General features: G+C 32.8%; 1 protein-coding gene and 1 pseudogene across 1 annotated transcript; one reads left to right on the forward strand and one right to left on the reverse strand.

Moving 5' to 3' along the window:
- Positions 1 to 21: 21 nt before the first annotated feature.
- On the reverse strand, positions 22 to 3233 carry LOC112803240 (uncharacterized). Its single transcript, XM_025846751.2, has 3 exons — positions 2860 to 3233; positions 1441 to 1811; positions 22 to 340 (listed from the first exon to the last, which is right to left on the reverse strand). Exons 1-3 carry the CDS (start codon positions 3107 to 3109, stop codon positions 158 to 160), a joined length of 804 nt encoding a protein of 267 aa, XP_025702536.1. The 5' UTR covers positions 3110 to 3233; the 3' UTR covers positions 22 to 157.
- Positions 3234 to 6881: 3648 nt separating this feature from the next.
- Positions 6882 to 8914, forward strand: LOC112720721 (caffeoylshikimate esterase-like; annotated as a pseudogene).
- Positions 8915 to 18093: the final 9179 nt, after the last annotated feature.

The raw sequence follows: 18093 nt of genomic DNA on the forward strand, positions 1-18093 counted from the left end.
TCTTGTTAGTTAGTAACGAGATTGTAAAGAAAATCATACATATTTAAAATCAAACTTCAAAAAATTTTTCGGCCTTAGGGCCTTCTTTGTACAAAAACATAAAAAAAACTTCAAAACATAGGAAATTAGAAAAGAAGGTAAATTGTAATGGGATCAGTCATGATTGAGGGCTTTGATTTTTCTTGAATCTGGTACACCATTTGAGCATGAGTTCCTCAATGCTGGCATCCATCCGTGTACCAACACCTCCCCAAACCAGCATGTGTGGAATATCCCCAATTGATGAGCCACTCACTTGGCACACCTCTCTAAATCCAAGTCTGCCGTAGAACCTAACCAACTATACATAAAGAATAAAAGAAAATATAAAATTAAAAGACAACGAATTTATCACACATGACACTATTATTGTCAGAATTAGTGATTGTCAGAATTAGTGATTTACTGCTAAACTTTTTCACTGTAATTACCAGTTACGGTGGAATTTATCGTGGAAAAATTCAACGATTATTACTAAAATTTGTTGTGCAAAATATTACCATCGGATTGCAAATGCCAAAATAATCTGTTGCAAAATTATGGCGTAAAACAAGTTTAAATGGCGCCAGATATTATCGTCTGGATTATTTTTTTGTTTGAAAAAATCTGGCTGTAAAATATCATATTGAAACACACAATAAATGCTTTTGAAAAATAACTTAAAACAACTTAATTAAATTATTTTTAAAAAATAATTTAAATAATAAATATTTATAAATAAATTATTTTGTGTTTAAATTTTTAATTCTAAAAGTGCTTATTTTAAGAGAAGAGAAATAAAAAAAAATTTAATTGAGAAAAGTCATTTTTTTAATTTCTTCATAAACACTAAAATAGTTTTTTAAAAAATTGCAATTTAATTTTAAAAATTGTAGCAGATATTAATACTATACCTTTTTATAAGTTAAAAATTAAAAAAAAAAAATTTATGAACCTATTCAAAAGGAATCCTAAATAGAATTAATTTTTCTTTAAAAATTCAACTAATTTTGACGGTACAAAGCGTAATTGTTGTAATAAGAATAATATATATATATATATATATATATATATATCATTTTTTTCTAAAAATGTTAGGAGATCATCAGAATTTATTATTTTTGGTCATTACTTAATCATCAACTCAATTTTTTGTCTTATTCTTTAGTCTAATAATCTAACAATATATTTTATCTCATACTTTTAAATATTAATGACTAACTAACCAAAAATAATAAATTCTTCTAGCATTTCTCATTTTTTATACCTCTTTTGTACAAGTAATAAAAGATAATAAATTTGTTTTATATATATATATATATATATATATATATATATATATATATATATATATAAATTGACATAAATATCATTTCTTTTATAATATTGTGGATCATCTGGTTGTGGATAAGGTTAACTAACCTTAGAATGGTAAAGGTCGGAATCATTGATTGCGAGTAACTGAGCGGCGGTGCAGCCAGAATCGTAGCCGTGGCGAATAGCGACGGCACCGATGAACAAACCGAGGCCAAAGATTGACTTCTCCATGCTGAGGGTTTCCCTGCGGAGCTTCATGGAATCCAAGTGAAGAATCTTTGTTCCTTGAAACGAGATTCGTATGAGGCCTTCAGCTTTTCCCAGCTCTGCGCGGGTTTGGAGGCTAGTGGCAGTGATCCTGAAGAAGGGTCCCAGGGTTTTGAGTTGAAGGTCCAGTTTCTGTGCTCTAGAAGCTTCTAGAATATCAGACATGCTTGGCAGTGAGCGCTTATCGCCTTCCTCACTAGTCTTCTTTGCTGTCACACATGGTCATCTGTAGTTCTTATTTTGAAGGGGCAAGATTGGGAGATGAAGATGATGAAGAGTTAATTCAAGTAATGTGAATGATGCAAACGAGTAGTTCAAATATGGTGGATTAGTGCACAATAAGAATTAGAAATGTGTTGCAGTGTAAGTAAATTGCAAATATATAAGTGATCTAGTGTACTCACCAAACAACAACACCTATACTAAGAACCAAACATTCAATAGCACTTTAATTTGGTTAAATTGCCTTCTTAGTATAAACTTAAGAAACAAGCATGAGTTATGTAAATTAGAAAGATAATGAACATGAAGAAGTGAAATAAATTACATATCGTGCATATTTCAAGTTAACCAAAGGTGACATTTTCAACTTGCTAAGAGGCAATTACTCAATCCACCATCAATTTCAATCATTATAATTAACCTAAACAACATAATACATAAGTAAGCATGAAATTTAGATTTCAAAATATCAAAGAGGCATATCAGAGAGCACTTGGCGTGCATTAACATAAATAATAACAAATAGCATAAACCAAGCAAACCAAATGCACCCATTCACAAAATTCAATATTAAAAGCACAAACAGTGGCAATCGGCAAGAATTAGTATCCAAATCCAGTAACAATAATCCAATAATTCAACACAAAGCCACCATGTTCATGACACTTGTTAAACTAAACTCAGTAAACTAACTAGACAAATTTTCAAAATGATTACAAAAAAACTGAACTAAACCAAACCACACCACACAATTTGTTGAACAAGGGTATGCTTGAAGAAAGTTTTCTCCTCTTTTATTTTTTCATTTTAAGAGCCAAAAGCCTATATTCTAAATATGTAAATAAAGAAACTAACGCGATTAATGAGATATATGAAAGGAGAGAAAAAGAGAGTATGGAAACTGAAATTCTGCAATTGAGAATTCCTGAATAATAATGACGAATAGTCTCTTCTCATTCACTCCAGTAACGTCAATTCCCAAAGCCTTTACGAAATTCAGAAAACAGGGGAGGAGGAAGAAAAAATAGGTAATACCATCAGCGGACATAGCGAAAACTGATAAGTTTCTTGGAGTCTTGTGATGCAAATGGTAGAGCTTTGATGAACTGACGTTTGTTCTGGAACTCTGAAAGAAATGAGAGTGAGAAGACGAAGTAGCGGTAGCGTTAGAGGGTTTTGGTCGAGCACCCATGTACCAAACTGGACTCAACATGGCCTGTCTCTTCTGTGACCCATTCAGATTGCAGAGAGTCGAAGTTGCCATCCTCACTGACTGGGCTGCCATAATTGCTCTTGTTTGTGTCAGGGCTCTTCTTTGTGTTTAAGATAACACACAGAACAGCGTGAGGCACCCTGCCCCCAGCCCTCAAGTTTACGGTATATGGACACTACACCGACACGCTCGTACTAAAATTATATAAATGAGTTAATCAATTTTATAAAATTTATACTAAATTTAACGATTTTACAATTTAAATTTTGTTAAAATTTTATGTACTTAATTTTAGGGACTGGAACTAGACAAACTATTTAGTGTGTATTTAGATTATAGTTTATAAATGGGAGTTTGCATAAAATTGTTTTTGTAAAATTGATTTTGATAAAAAGTAAGTTTGGGTTAAAGTAATTTTTGTTTGGCAATCTTTATATCAAAATTGATTATAGTAAAATAAATATTGTTTGGATTATACTATTCAAAATCACTTTTAGATGAAAAATTACTAAAAGAGACATCAATTTAAATAATTTTTTTATATATGAAAAATCAGAATACTAACAAAAATAATATAAAAAATATTTATCATATAAATAAAATAAATACAATAAAAAATAAAAATATAAAAGAGAGTACTATAAATTTTATAATGTCAAACAAAAAAAATATTTTATAATTTTTTAATATTGTTAGTACTCTTTAATTTAGTATTATTTTTTACTATAAATTTTCATTATTTATGGTTTTGTTGTTACTTATAATTAATTTTTTATTTATTTTATCTTTTTTTATAGGATCATAATTTATATTATATAAAATTTTGATAATAAACGTAATATATAATAATTACAGTTACAAATTTTACAAAGTCAGGATAAAAAATAAAAAAATTAATACAAAACAAAAATAAAGTACTTCAAAGAATAGAAAAAAATCATACACATAAAAAATAATAAAAATTTCATAAAATCAACAACATATATCATATGAACAAAAAAATATAATAAAAAGTAAATAAAATTCGTATGAATAAAATTAAATAAAAAAATAAAAAATTTCATACACAACATAAATATAATGCAGTAAAAGATAAAAAAAGAAAATTCATATAAAAAAAATAATAAAAATATCCTAAAAAAAGTCAACAACATTTGTCATATGAATAAAAAAAATATAATAAAATAAATAAAAAATCCAAACAAAAATAAAAAAAAGATTTCATAAAAAAATATACATATAAAAAATAAAAAATAGTATAATAAATGATAAAAAAAACTCATAAAAACATAACATGAGAAATCAGAACACTACACAAATAATATAAAAATATAATAAAAAATATAAGTAAAAAATACAATAAAAAATATAAAAATTAAAATATAAAAATGAATATTAAAAATAATAAAAAAATAGAAATATTCAATTTGCTAGTGATTAAAACAAATTTGAACTATTTTAATGAAAAAAAAATTTGGAACGAAGAACTATGAAGAAGTAAGAAGAACTAGAAAGAATTATTGTAAAAGTAATAGTTACTAGTATCTTTTTATAGAAGAAAATGAAGGGTAGGGTTAGTAAAAAAGAAATAAAATTTCACCTAATTTTCCAAAGACAACAAGCAACCATGAACGTGAAACGCAGAAGTTACAAATTTTAGCTTCTCCTGAACATGCATTTAGAAGCAGAATAACTTTCAGGAAGATAAAAATGGCCAAACAAAAAAGTGAAACTTTCAAGAAGCTCAAACGTGCTTCTCTCCTCCCCAACGTGTTTGCCAAACACACCCTTAGTGGGGACGGTGTTTAATAATTTATTAAAAATATTTTATATAAAATTAAAAAAAATTAAATATATAACCTCAATCAAAGTAAGATAATAATATATAAAAGTTACTACTTACAATTTTGTATCATGAAAAGGCTATTTGACATTTTTTTCTATTTTCAAAATCATATATAATTGAATTTGTGTTGAAAATAGCTGCTAATTCTTTTTCTATATAGATGACCAAATTGTCTGCAAGAAATTCATCGGCCATTTTACTTCGAAGTCTTGTCTTAACAATTTTCATCAGCTCAAAAAGTGTAAATTACAATCTAAATCTTTATAAAATATAAAAATTATATTTTAATTCAAAATAAGATATTAAAATTCAGAACAATAATACTAACATTGTAGTATAAATAATATAAAATTGTAATTAAATAGTTAACTAATAAAAAAACTAAATATAAAAATATAATAACAAAACCTTAATTAACAAATAATAATAAATTAAGTAAATAACTAAATATATAAAAAACATAAAAAAATTAGACAAGAATAACAGAAAAATAATAATAAAAAAGTTAATAATTCAATAATTTTTTTGAAATAAAAAAGAATAAAAATAGAATTTTTTTTTTAGAAACAGGAGTGAAGAATCACTTGTTGAACTACTATCTTTTTTCTTAATCTGCCAAAAAAAACAAGAGTTAAAGAAGTAAAAGATAAGAAGATTAAAGAGATAAAGAAAAAGAAGAATAGAAAAAGTCAAAAGTTGTTACCTGTAAAGTGAAAGTGAGAAGTGTACCAACAAAAAGGAGAATTGAAAAAGTATGCGAACAAAAAGGGAGGGGCTGGCAAATAAAAAAAGGGACAAAAAATGGGTATTGGGCTGATTTTTTTGTATGAATTAAAAGGAGGGAGGGCTGAAAAATAAAAAAGGAGAATGGGCTAGACTATTTTTTTAAATGAAAATTAAAATAGGGGGAGGCATTGACTCCGTTTAGTAGTATGTACCTCCGCCCCTGCTTAATTTACTTTTTCGATTTTACATAAAATCTCAATTTTCTCTACTTTGGACACATTGATACACATATTTTTTAAATTTTATAAGACGCAAAAATAGGTATATATTTAAAATATAAAGTATTTTTAGATAAATTATAATAATATTTTATTATTTTATTAATATTAAAATATAAATTAATTTTGAATAAATTATTATTTTTATATATGAAAAATAAAAACGCTGATATTTTTATTTATGAAAGATAAAAATTAAAATTATACTCATGAAAAATCGAATCTATACGATAAAATTATTCAAATCTAAAAAACTATCTGAAAATCTTAAATTACTCTTCTCTCTTTATTACTACCGTCATCTTCACACACATTCTCTCTAAATCTTCAATACCACCATAATATGTAGTGCCATCGCACTAACACCCTCCTCCACCATCATCACCAACTCTGAACTAAGAGAAAGAAGAGGAAAAAAGCGTGACACGGTGCCAACGAGGTTGAGAGTCGTCGTTGCAACCGCAGCAAATAAGAGAGACAAAGAGCCGAGGAGTACATGCTTCAAATGGTTTCTCTCTCCTCTCCTCTCTTCAATTTGGGATTCATCGCCACTCGCTCATTCCACTATCTGCTTTAAGATTCTCTTAATCTCAACACCGTTTTTTCCTTTCCCAATACAATAATCTCCTACCTCTTTAGATATGAGGAGTTATTTTTTTTTAGAAAAAATAGGCAATTGAGAAATTTAATGTATTTGCGATGAATGTAAATGGGTCAATGTCAAAATCTAATTTTGATTGATGAAAATTTTTTTTTTTAATTTTTTGAAATTTGTAGGTTCAGGTATTTGTGGGAATGCAAATAATTTATATCATGGGGGCATGGTTGATTGAAGGAAGACCAAAAGCAACAATCTCAGCACTATTCATGTTCACATATCGTGTATTTTGGGTTATTCTACATAATTCCCATTGCTATATGTGAGTATGTTATATATATCAATAGTACTGCTATCACCGAAGATGCAATAGTGGGCATTATTACCAACGTTGTCATGATAGAAATTGTGTGGTTGAAACAGATATCGCAGTGGTGGTGTTACAAGTGGAGATTAAGAAAGAGAAAGAGAGAATATGACAATGATAATTATGCAAACGGTGATAGGTTTGAAAGGGTAATTTGAAATTTTCGGATAGTTTTTTAGAGTTTGAATAGTTATGTCATACGAATTCGATTTTTTATGGGTAGAACTTTAATTTTTGTCTTTCGTGGGTAGAAATGTCAGTGTTTTCATCTTTTATTAGTAGAAATGGTATTTTATTTATTAATTTTTAGTTATTTTTAATGTCTTATTTTTAATTATATAAAGTATTTAAGTATTTTTTATTTTAATAAATAATAATATATACTTTTTTTTCAAGAATACAATTTAAGAATAAGGCTGGATATGCTTACACGTGCTTACTACCATTTCTACTCACAAAAGTTGAAAACGCTGACATATCTACCCATAGAAAAAGGAAATTACCATTTGTACCCATGAAATATGGGTTCCGCACAACAAAATTATCCAAACACTAAAAAATTACCTAAAATCCCTAAATTACCCTTATCTTCACCACCACACCACCTCCTTCACCCAATCACCTTTCTAACCCTAACTCTCTTCACACAGCCACCACCCCTCTTTTCCTTTCTAATCTCAAATCCCACCACCACCCCCTTCACCCACCACCACCCCTCAAGCTCTTCACTCAATGGTGGCTCCCACTACCCCCACAATCGTCACCGGAACCCTCGCCCTCATTCACAGATTTACCGGCAAATCTAGCTGGTTCTTCCAGCTCACCGCCATCTACTTCACCAAGGCCGGATTCGCCACCTGCGCCATTGACCATCAGGGCCACAGCTTCTACGGCGGCCTCATCGCCCACATCCCTGACATCAACTCCGTCGTCGACGACTGCATCACCTTCTTCGACGAATTCCGCTCTCGCTTCGATCCTTCTCTTCCTTCCTTCCTCTACTCTGAATCCCTCGGCGGTGCAATCGCGCTATTAATCACTCTCCACCGCCGCAACTCGCAGAAAAATGTCTCATCCGAGAAGCCGTGGAATGGTCTGATTTTTAACGGCGCTATGTGCGGGATCAGTGAGAAGTTCAAGCCACCGTGGCCATTGGAACATTTTCTTTCTATAGCTGCGGTTATAATCCCTACGTGGTGCGTGGTTCCAACGCCCGGATCGATCCCGGACGTTTCCTTCAAAGTGGAGTGGAAGCGGAAGCTGGCGTCGGCGAGCTCGCGGAGGAATGTGGCGCGTCCCCAAGCTTCGACGACGTAGGAGTTGCTGCGGATATGCAAAGGGGTGGTGGTGGGATTTGAGATTAGAAAGGGAAAGAGGGGTGGTGGCTGGGTGAAGATGGTTAGGGTTAGAAAGGTGATTGGGTGAAGGAGGTGGTGTGGTGGTGAAGATAAGGGTAATTTAGGGATTTTAGGTAATTTTTTAGTGTTCGAATAATTTTGTTGTGCAGAACCCATATTTCATGGGTACAAATGGTAATTTTCTTTTTCTATGGGTAGATATGTCAGCGTTTTTAATTTTCGTGGGTAGAAATGGTAGTTTACTCTATTTTTTATTAACACATGATTGGACACAATAGATATAAAATCTAAAAAATGATAAATAATTAATTAATAAATTAAATGAAAGAAAAGAAGGTTAACAATTTAAAATTTATATGTTGGGAAAGTGAAAATAGTTAAAATACGAATTAAAATACTAATCTTAAAGGTTTTGACCTAAAATTGGGCTAACGGGTTAAAACGAGTGAACTGGGCTCAAATGGGCCCAAATCCGTGTACTCATATGTACCAATGCTATGAACAACTTAACTAATTGTGTACTGAAAAATAGGCAATTAAGTGACGGAAACAGTTAATAATCTAATTAAAATAGTTGAACTCACACAGATAATTTTACTGCCAACTCCGCTAGGTAACCAACAATGATCCAGCCAACTCCTGCTACTTCTCATGGAGGTCGACGCCGCCGAAGCACTGTTGATGCTGGTTCTCACGAAGGTTGACGTCACCGCGGGAGTCCTTTTCGTCTGAAAGGATCGATGACGCACCGCCTCCTCCAGGCTGCAGCAGCAACCGCTTCTGTGTCCACGCCGCCCCGCCACATCTCGCCACCAACTATCACAATCATCCCGGTGTCTCCAATTGGTTAGTATATTAGGGTTTTAAGTAACAGTAGATGTTTTGACTTTATTTTAGGGTTCATATTCTTGGTATTCGTGGTTCTTATGTGATGCTCTTATGATTTTTGTTGGATTTATGGATTTTTTGTTGATTTTAAATGTTGGATGTTTCTTTTGGGGTGGTTTGATATAATTTCCTTGTAACCTTTTTTTGAATTGCAGTTCATTGAGCTCCTTTAGTTCATGCTTGTCTTAATAAGAATATATTGGTGTATATTGATTTTAAGGCTGAATTTTGATTTTGGACTTTCATGCCATGTAATTTTATTTAATTTCTATTTGTCACTATGTGTTTGTTACTTGATTATATGTATGTTTGATGTAACTTTTCTATTTTTAGCTATATGTTATGATGAGTTTATTTGCTTTTTATTGGTTATATGCTACAATGGAAACACCATAAAATTGAATTAGTCATGAGATGTTGAATTAGTCATGAATGGCTAGTCTTTGTTTATAACTATGGTAAATTTTTTCTATTGTTGATTTAAGAGCAAAGTAGGAACTTATAAATGGTTGATCACATAGGGCTTGACATGAATTCCTAAGAGAAGGCTTGTTCTAATTTTCCAAGAGATGCATGGATGGAGAAGAAATAAAAGATTGTGCAGTATATAGAGAAAGACTTGATAGGACCTTTGCTTCACCTGATCTTACAAATGATGAGATGCTCAAAAAGCTTGTCGAAAGCCAACTTGTATGTTCTTCGAAACAAGAAGTAGAATGTCATAACGTTCCCTTGTGTCCTTTGAATTCATTTAGACAGAAATGGTACTAGCTTGGTGGAACCATTGTTTTTAGTTAAATTATTCTTTTATAGTTTCTTAAGATGCTTTGTTTGATTAATTATCATACAAGGAGAAGTGTTTAGAAATGAAGACGATAGAAGTATCTAATTTTCTTGATATGTTAAGCAGTGCTTTTTTAGATGATATCTTTTTGTTTTTGTTAAACACTTGTTTTGTTTTAACCGGTTAATATTTGGATGTTCTTTAATAGATGTGTCTTTTGTTTAAAACTTGTTTGGATGTGTCTTTAATGAATGTGTTTTCTGTTAGAAGTATCTTTAATGGATGTGTCTTCTGTTTAACACTTACTTGAATGTGTTTTTAATGTATGTGTCCTTTGTTTAGAACTTCGATGTTGCTTTTTGAAACTTGTGGACTTTCTTTTGGTCAAGACCCAAATTTTTATTCTTTGTTGGACTTATTAGTGCGTGTCTCCATTGAGACTCTAGTGAATTTTTTTTGGTGTGAATGTGTCTTCTCTATTAAGACATTGATGTGTTATTTTGCATTTGTTAAACACTTGTTTTGTTTTAACTGAATAATACTTGGATGTGTCTTTAATGCTTAGAAGTGTCTTTAATTATAACAGAGAAAAATTGTGGCTGCTCGCACTAAGTTTGAGAAGTTGGAAGAGGAGATAAAGAAAGCTACGACTAACCTGGTCTCTCAAGCAGGTCAGATAGAGGAACTGAAACTCCAGGGAGCGTGATCAAGAGGTTGCTAGCAAGACATCACAAGCAAATTCATATATTTCCATACAATCATTGATGAAGGAAAAGTAAAATGTCGCACACCCATACCCTAAACAAGTAAACTAATCCACCAAAATAAAAGTAACACAAATTAAAAAATAGAACAACTAGAACAACTCTCTAGGAATTTGGTTTATATTGGTACCTATATCACAATGTAAAAGCTGAATATAATTCTTATGCCCAGCATATGTCTTCAACCAGTGAAATGCTATGGTGCTCTCAATAGATGAACCATAACAAAAATAAGAATCCAAAAAATAAAATTGTTAGTAATGAGTATATAAACCATAAAAGAAATAAAAATCCACACAAGCTTTCCTTCCTTTTTTAAGGAAAAGAACAAGACCAATGAAAAGCTATGGTGCTCTCAACAGATGAACCATAACAAAATAAGAACCAAAAAAATAAAATTGTTGGTAATAAGTATATGAACCATAACAAAAATAAGAAGTCACATAAGCTTTCCTTTCTTTTTTTTAAGGAATAGAACAAGATCATAGTATGTAAAAAAATAAAACATAGAGCAGTAGCTTAGAAATCTTAGGCAGCTGGACTATTAATGAATCTTGTGTAAAATTCGATCAAACCATAATTAATTAAGAAATAAATTAAATGTAAGCAAAAATGGTTAGAAAATTTAATAATCATAATTATACAATTTAAATATGATATTTAGACTCAGTAGATTTTTCTGAGACGGAAAACATAGTTTGTTACGAAAAAAATGCGCACTAGAAATTTGACCAGCAGTACCAATTGAGATTCATCCGGTACTGCAGTTGAGAAAATTAATTATGGGCGAGAAAAGTTAATAAATTATAATTTATGATTTGAGAAGGTAAACATATTTAAAACATGAATGAAAATTCTAATCTCAAAGGTTTTGGCCCAAGATCGGGCCAACAGGCTAAACCGAGTGAACCAAGCCCAAGTGGCCTAAGTCCACACTATATAAACTCTATTTCAGCACATAACAAACCCTTCTTCCCCATCTTGAGAGTTAGATACGGATTGAGAGAGAAGAGAGGTGAGAAACCCTCTTCACTATTCATCATCTCCTTAAAACCTCCATAACTTCCTCTCCGGTGCTCTAATTGATAAGCTGCTTGCGGTCACGCATCGCTCTTCTCATCCTCTTTGATTATATCTAGGTATTTTAGTGAGTATTTTGTTGTCCTCTGCCCAGTTTTATTTTTCCTCTGATTTTGTATTTTGGTTTGGATTTTGAGAAAATCTTGTGATTTTTGTTGTTTATGGATGCTCTAGTATAAGCTATGGATGAGTTTCATCAATTATTTCCATGGGTAGAGATAAAATATCCTTAAACCCTTGTGATTTATGAGATTTTATAAACCCTAGATTAATGAATATGTGAAATTGGTTTTGTTAGTGTTGTTGGGTGAATTTGGCACACTTTGAGGACTTGAATGTGCTTGTTGAACTTTTGGGGTGAGCCTTGGAGTGAAAAATTCAAGAGTTGGGTCTGAACCGCCGTGATTAAAGGTATGGTTTAAGTTTTATTTAAGTACCATATGGTGTGATGAGAATTTCTAGCTTAGATGCCATTAGGATTAGGTTTGGATTATGTATTTAGATGTATTTAATATGTGTAGATGATATGTTGTGGTAATTAATGATTGGAATGTGGGTTGTGTGATTTGGCATAATTGGTGTGTTGTGAAAAGTGATGATTTGGATGATGATTATGTATTTATGAATTATATATTGAATTGGTGAATTTGGGCCGGAGGCCGGAAAAAGGTAAGAAAGGTAAGTGATGGTTGAATTAAGTGATAATGCTTGAGATTGAATGGAATTTGATAATGATTGTGTGGAAAGTTAGAATGAACGCTAGGATATTAGCGAATTGAGGTTTCAGATGTTAAAGGGATGAAAATTGAGTTGAATTAAGTAAATGAAGTAGGTTTGAATTTAGTTAAGTGTAAGTATGTGATTCGAGTTGGTTTAAGGTCCTTTTGATGTGTTAAAACTAATTTGGCTTGTGAATTGGTGCATGAATTTGACTCCACAATATTCGTACAGATAAACCGGCAAGTGCACCGGGTCATCTAAGTAATACCTCATATGAGTGAGGGGTCAATCCCACGAAGATTGTTGGTTTGAACAAGTAATGGCTATCTTGTAGATCTTAGTCAGGCGGATAGAAAATATAGTTTGTCACGAAAAACGCATAAAACAGAATAAAGCAGAATGACTTAATTGGTGTGAAATTAATTAGGGGAACGGTTGAGGCTTCAGAGATGATTCTTCCTTCTGGATCAACTTTTCTCACCATCTACTCCAACTTCTGATGATTCATTCCATGGCAGGATGTAAATGATTAACGTTGGGTCAGCGATCATTAATCTTCTCTGCTTTAAATCAAACACCAGGTCAGCGGTCATCCAATCTGAATGAGGGTGAAGCTCTAGCAGTCCATTCCCTTGGTGATCATAATCAATGCACCATAGACAAGGTCGAATCTTCTGGATCAGAGAACGTTGCTCCAATGGTTCTAGCCTATACCACAAATGCCCTAATCGCCCTACACCTCGGTTGCACTGATATCTCCAAGTACCCAACGAAGCCGTGGATTAGCCGTCTAACAGATGTATAATCAAGCTTGTAGTTCAGTACTATCCCGTCAAGGACTCGCACGAACCCATGTAGAATAGGGATGATGATCAAGTTACACTCCCAATTCATTAGGATGAAGAACGAAGATACATCTTAGAATGGAATCAAGCATAGATTGAAATAGAATAGTGATATTATCAATCCATAAGAATCAACAGAGCTCCTAACCTTAACCTAGGAGGTTAGTAACTCATACTGTACATAGAATAGTATTTGAATGTAAAAGTGGGAGAGGAAGATTGGCGGATCCCTTAAACAAAGGTGATATTCTCCTATAAATATTAATATGCTAACTAAGGATTACTAAAATAAGATAAACTAGTCTTGTAGTGTGAAAATTCACTTTCTGGGCCCACTTGGTGAGTGTTTGGGCTGAGCTTGAGTGAAGCCACGAGTTGGTACTCCCCATGGGGCGTTGGACGCCAGCTTGGGACTCTTGAATGGGCGTTGGATGCCAGATGCTCCCTTTTGGGCACTGGACGCCAGGAATGGAGTTGGTGGCTGGCGTTGAACGCCAGTTTTGGGCCTTCATTTCCAAAGCAATGTATGGACTATTAAATATTTCTGAAGCCCTGGATGTTAGCTTTCTATAGCCGTTAAGAATGCACAATTTGGACTTTTGTAGCTCCAGAAATGCTCCTTCGAGTTCACAGAGGTCAGATCCTGATAGTATCTGTAGTCCTTTCTCTGCCTCTGAATCAGACGTTTTCCAAAGCTCCTCAATTTCAGCCAGAAATTACCTGAAATCATCATAAAACACACAAACTCAAAGTAGAATAAAAAAATATGAATTTTGCACTAAAACGTATGAAAATGGAATAAAACTTAAACAAAACATAATGAAAACGATATGAAAATGATGGCAAAAAGCGTATAAAATATCCACTCATCATGAATCCTTGGAAAATTGGTAAATTCCACTTTTTTTGTAAAAACTAATTTTTGCCCAACTTCGGTGGGTATAACTCGGTCCTCAAAATTGAAAATTTTACAAAGATTTTTATGAAAATTCATGTATCGTTCTTTCCAACAGTTCAAGAATGGTTAAAAAATAAAATTTTTGGAATAAGTTATGAGATTTCAAAGTTTGTGTTAAAAATTAAGTTTTCTGCACTAAACAGCTTTTCTAAAAATTGATAAATTCGTGTATGCGGAGGTGCCATGTGACTCAGGTATTGGGCTCTGCCTATACTCTCTCGTATGAGCACCGTCAGAGTTACAAACTCGCGTACGTAGACGTGTCACGCGACGCGAGGCAAAAGTTTTGGTTTTCACTCTCCCATACACGCAAAGGGGCCTGCGTACGCGACATTGCCAATATGACACTCATGCGTACGTAGACAAAGCACATGTACGCATAAATCCCAATTTTGTTGAAATTATGTTTTTAAAGCTTTCAACCATTCTTCTTGCCTTTCAAACCTTTGCAAGCTCTGTTATGAGTCTAGAACCGGTGAATTAGAGAGTAGAAAAGTTAGAAATGAGGATCTAGCATTGATGAAGAGGGGTTGAATTTAAGATGAGGATGAATATGATGATGAGTGATGACTGAATTTAATTGAGAGGTGATGAGGGTGAATATGATGTTAAGAGGTAACGAACAATTGATTTGATTGAGGTATTAAGAGAATGGTTTTGAAAATAATTTTCTTGCAATGGAGTGATTCCACTTGCCGTAGCAGAGTGATTCCACTTGCCTTTACTTGTAGTGGATTGATTCTGCTTGCCGCAGTAGAGTGATTCTACTGCCTATGATTGTCATGGAGTGATTCCATGTGTCGCATTGGTATGTTTCTGCTTGCCAGATAAACCTATCTGGGTAGATACAGTGGAATGATTCCGCTTGCTCTAGACATGTCAGGTTGGCTGTATAACCGACAGATGATATCATTATCCATAGAACAGGCATTCATCATTTGCATTGTTTAGATTATTTGGGTTTTCCCTTCTTGTCTTAACTTGCCAATTTATGCATAATTAAATGTATATGTGCTAAATGCTTTACTGGAATTTACTTGTGTATTATTTTTTGTTTGTCTTACTTGTATTTGCACAACTGAGAGGTCCCTCATGCTGGTGTCGGTTTGAGGTTTGAGTGATACGGTGGAGTGATTCCACTTGCTACTGGTAAAGGTTTGAGGTTTTGTTATAGAATCAATTAGTCGAGTTAGCTGAGAGTGGAACCATTTGATAATTGGAAGGTTGCAAAGAATTGTGGAATAGTTAATGAGATAAGAGAGTTAGATTAGAATCCCTTAGAGTAGTTGTCTGAATATGGGTTAATGAGAATTTAGGAATGGGCTATGACATGTTGAGGTATGAAGCTTAGGGATGGTTAGTGAATTCATATTATAATGCATTGTATTTATTTGGCGCTTTTACCGTATTGGGAACCCATTGGTCGGGGGTTCTCATTTCCTATATATTCTCTGTTTTTCATATGCAGGTCCAGGTACTCAATAGTGGATTGTGGTTCATCTAAGAGATGGCGAAGATTATTGGACTCTGTGTTTCTTTTGCTTAGAATCTCTCCTTTTATATATATATATATATATATATATATATATATATATATATATATATATATATATATATATATATATATATATATATACTATCATTATCTTATTCTTCCTTAATGTTTTATTGCTTATTGCATTCTGAACGTACTTTACCTTTCGTTTTCATCGATACATGAGTGTCCTCGATTCACGATTTTTATTTTACTCATTTTCAGGCTTCTCGTTTAATAACTCCCTTCAACTATATATATGTATGTATTATAATCCACCTTGAGTCATACCACCTCATTATCATTGACTGATGACTCGAGTATAAGGATTTGAATATTAGAGTATTACACCTTATGTTTAAGCCTCTGAAGTATGAATGGTCTCAAAACTTGGTGATGATCAAGAGGTTCTCCTCTTTGAACAGTAAACCCTTGTTATAAGCTTAAAATCATGTATACAGAATAATGAGATTGGCAATTAAACATGAGGACTTCAGATATCAATAGATCAAAATATTATCCAAGGCTTACTTCCACAACAAAGGTAGAATCATAATTTTCAAGAATAATCGTATACCTAAATCTTCATTAGTAATAACAGAACACAAAATCCTCAAAAATCAACAAACAGTGCAAATTCCAAAAGGAACCAACAACTAGGAAAAATAATATCATAAATTTTGATCCAGATCTAACATCTGTCAAACTCACCACCATAGTTTATAACAGAAACAACACCCAAACTAGAACAACTGGAACAATAAAAGAAGAAATTGAATTTTAAATCAAATTCGAGGAAAAAAAGGAAATCGAAAAAGAAAAAATAAAAGATGAATTGGCTCACTAAAAAAGAAAGTAGAAAGGATTGAGAAGATAGAAACAAGAGAGGGAGCATGTTGCAGTGGCTGGCAATGTTTCGCGAGGGGATAGTGCTGTCGTGGTTCTGCGGAGAAGGAAACAGTGCATGCAAAGCGCGCATTACAGCGACGAGGATTGGTTGCGGATGACATTGGCACTGTGCAGAGGATTGTCGAGGTGGAGGTCGCGGCAGCACAAACGCGGACTTGGCCTTGGATATGCGAGTAGCGCGATGGCTTCATGAGAGGGGACGGGACGCGATGCCCGCTTGGATGTGGTCGGAGATGTGGATGGCAGTTCCCGTGGCAATGTGGCTGGTTTGCGCAAAGACACGCTGGCGGCGATAGTAACCAGGACGACGACGACGGCGACCGCTACTTGGGAGAGGAGGATGGAGACACTTTGTGTGAGTGTGAGTGGAGCACGATCAAAGAAAGGAATGATGACAGAGGGATTGATATGGAATTAGGGGTTTTTTTTAGTAATCCTTATAGTTCAAATTGTTAATTAATGCTAATTATTCAGATTTTATTTTTTTTAAATAAAATAAATAAATATTAATTATAGTTGTTAAAACTTAGCTGATTGAATGTGGTTCCCCAATACTTTTTTTTTCGTTGTTACAGATGCTTTCACTATCATAAATGAATGGCAATCTTTCCTAGATAAGATCAGAAGAACATCGTTCTATACTTGGAGAGAAATAGTGCGTTCAAAGAATGATGTCGCACATGTTATGAGACTAAACCGCAACTTGAAAGGATTTTATTGGACTACTACAAGTGTTAGGCCGAATTAACTTTAGGAATTAGGATTAGGAAAGACAATGTTATATTCGATGCAATGCAATATAAAAGAGTAGGCTTCATAATTATAGAACTTTATCACACAGTAAAAGAACAAAAAAATCCTTAAGACAAATGTAATTGTCCAAATTCTACGCTTACTATCAAGTCTAATAAAAGAATTTAAAAACAATCTAGTATATCATTTTTTTGGCAAGTCACTAATTAATCCACTTCTCGCCTAGTTACATAAGAAAGAGTGAATACTTAACATTTAACAATCAATATCCCTAGTATATGACAATGCTACCCTGCTTACTTTGATAGGGCTGAGGGATAACAACTGACAATTACATGAGTACATTGATATTGGGTAACTTGATTTGATAAAATAATTTACAAGCTCTAAGAACGAACAATTGTCACTTAATAAAATATGCAGCAAGTACAAATCATAAATGAAAGTTGCCAATTGCTAGATTGTCCATTACATATTTAAAAATAATACATAATCGTAACGGTAGAGGAAGCCATTGGAGATTTGGAAGACTTATGATCAAGACAAATGACAATAAAATTGTTAGTTAGGTAACCGATAAGGGAAATACATCTTGAAAATAGAATATTGAATGAAATATGATGAAGAATCTACTATTCGGAACCAGTC

This window comes from Arachis hypogaea, chromosome 1 (assembly GCF_003086295.3).
Source record: "Arachis hypogaea cultivar Tifrunner chromosome 1, arahy.Tifrunner.gnm2.J5K5, whole genome shotgun sequence".
Lineage (NCBI taxonomy): Eukaryota > Viridiplantae > Streptophyta > Magnoliopsida > Fabales > Fabaceae > Arachis > Arachis hypogaea.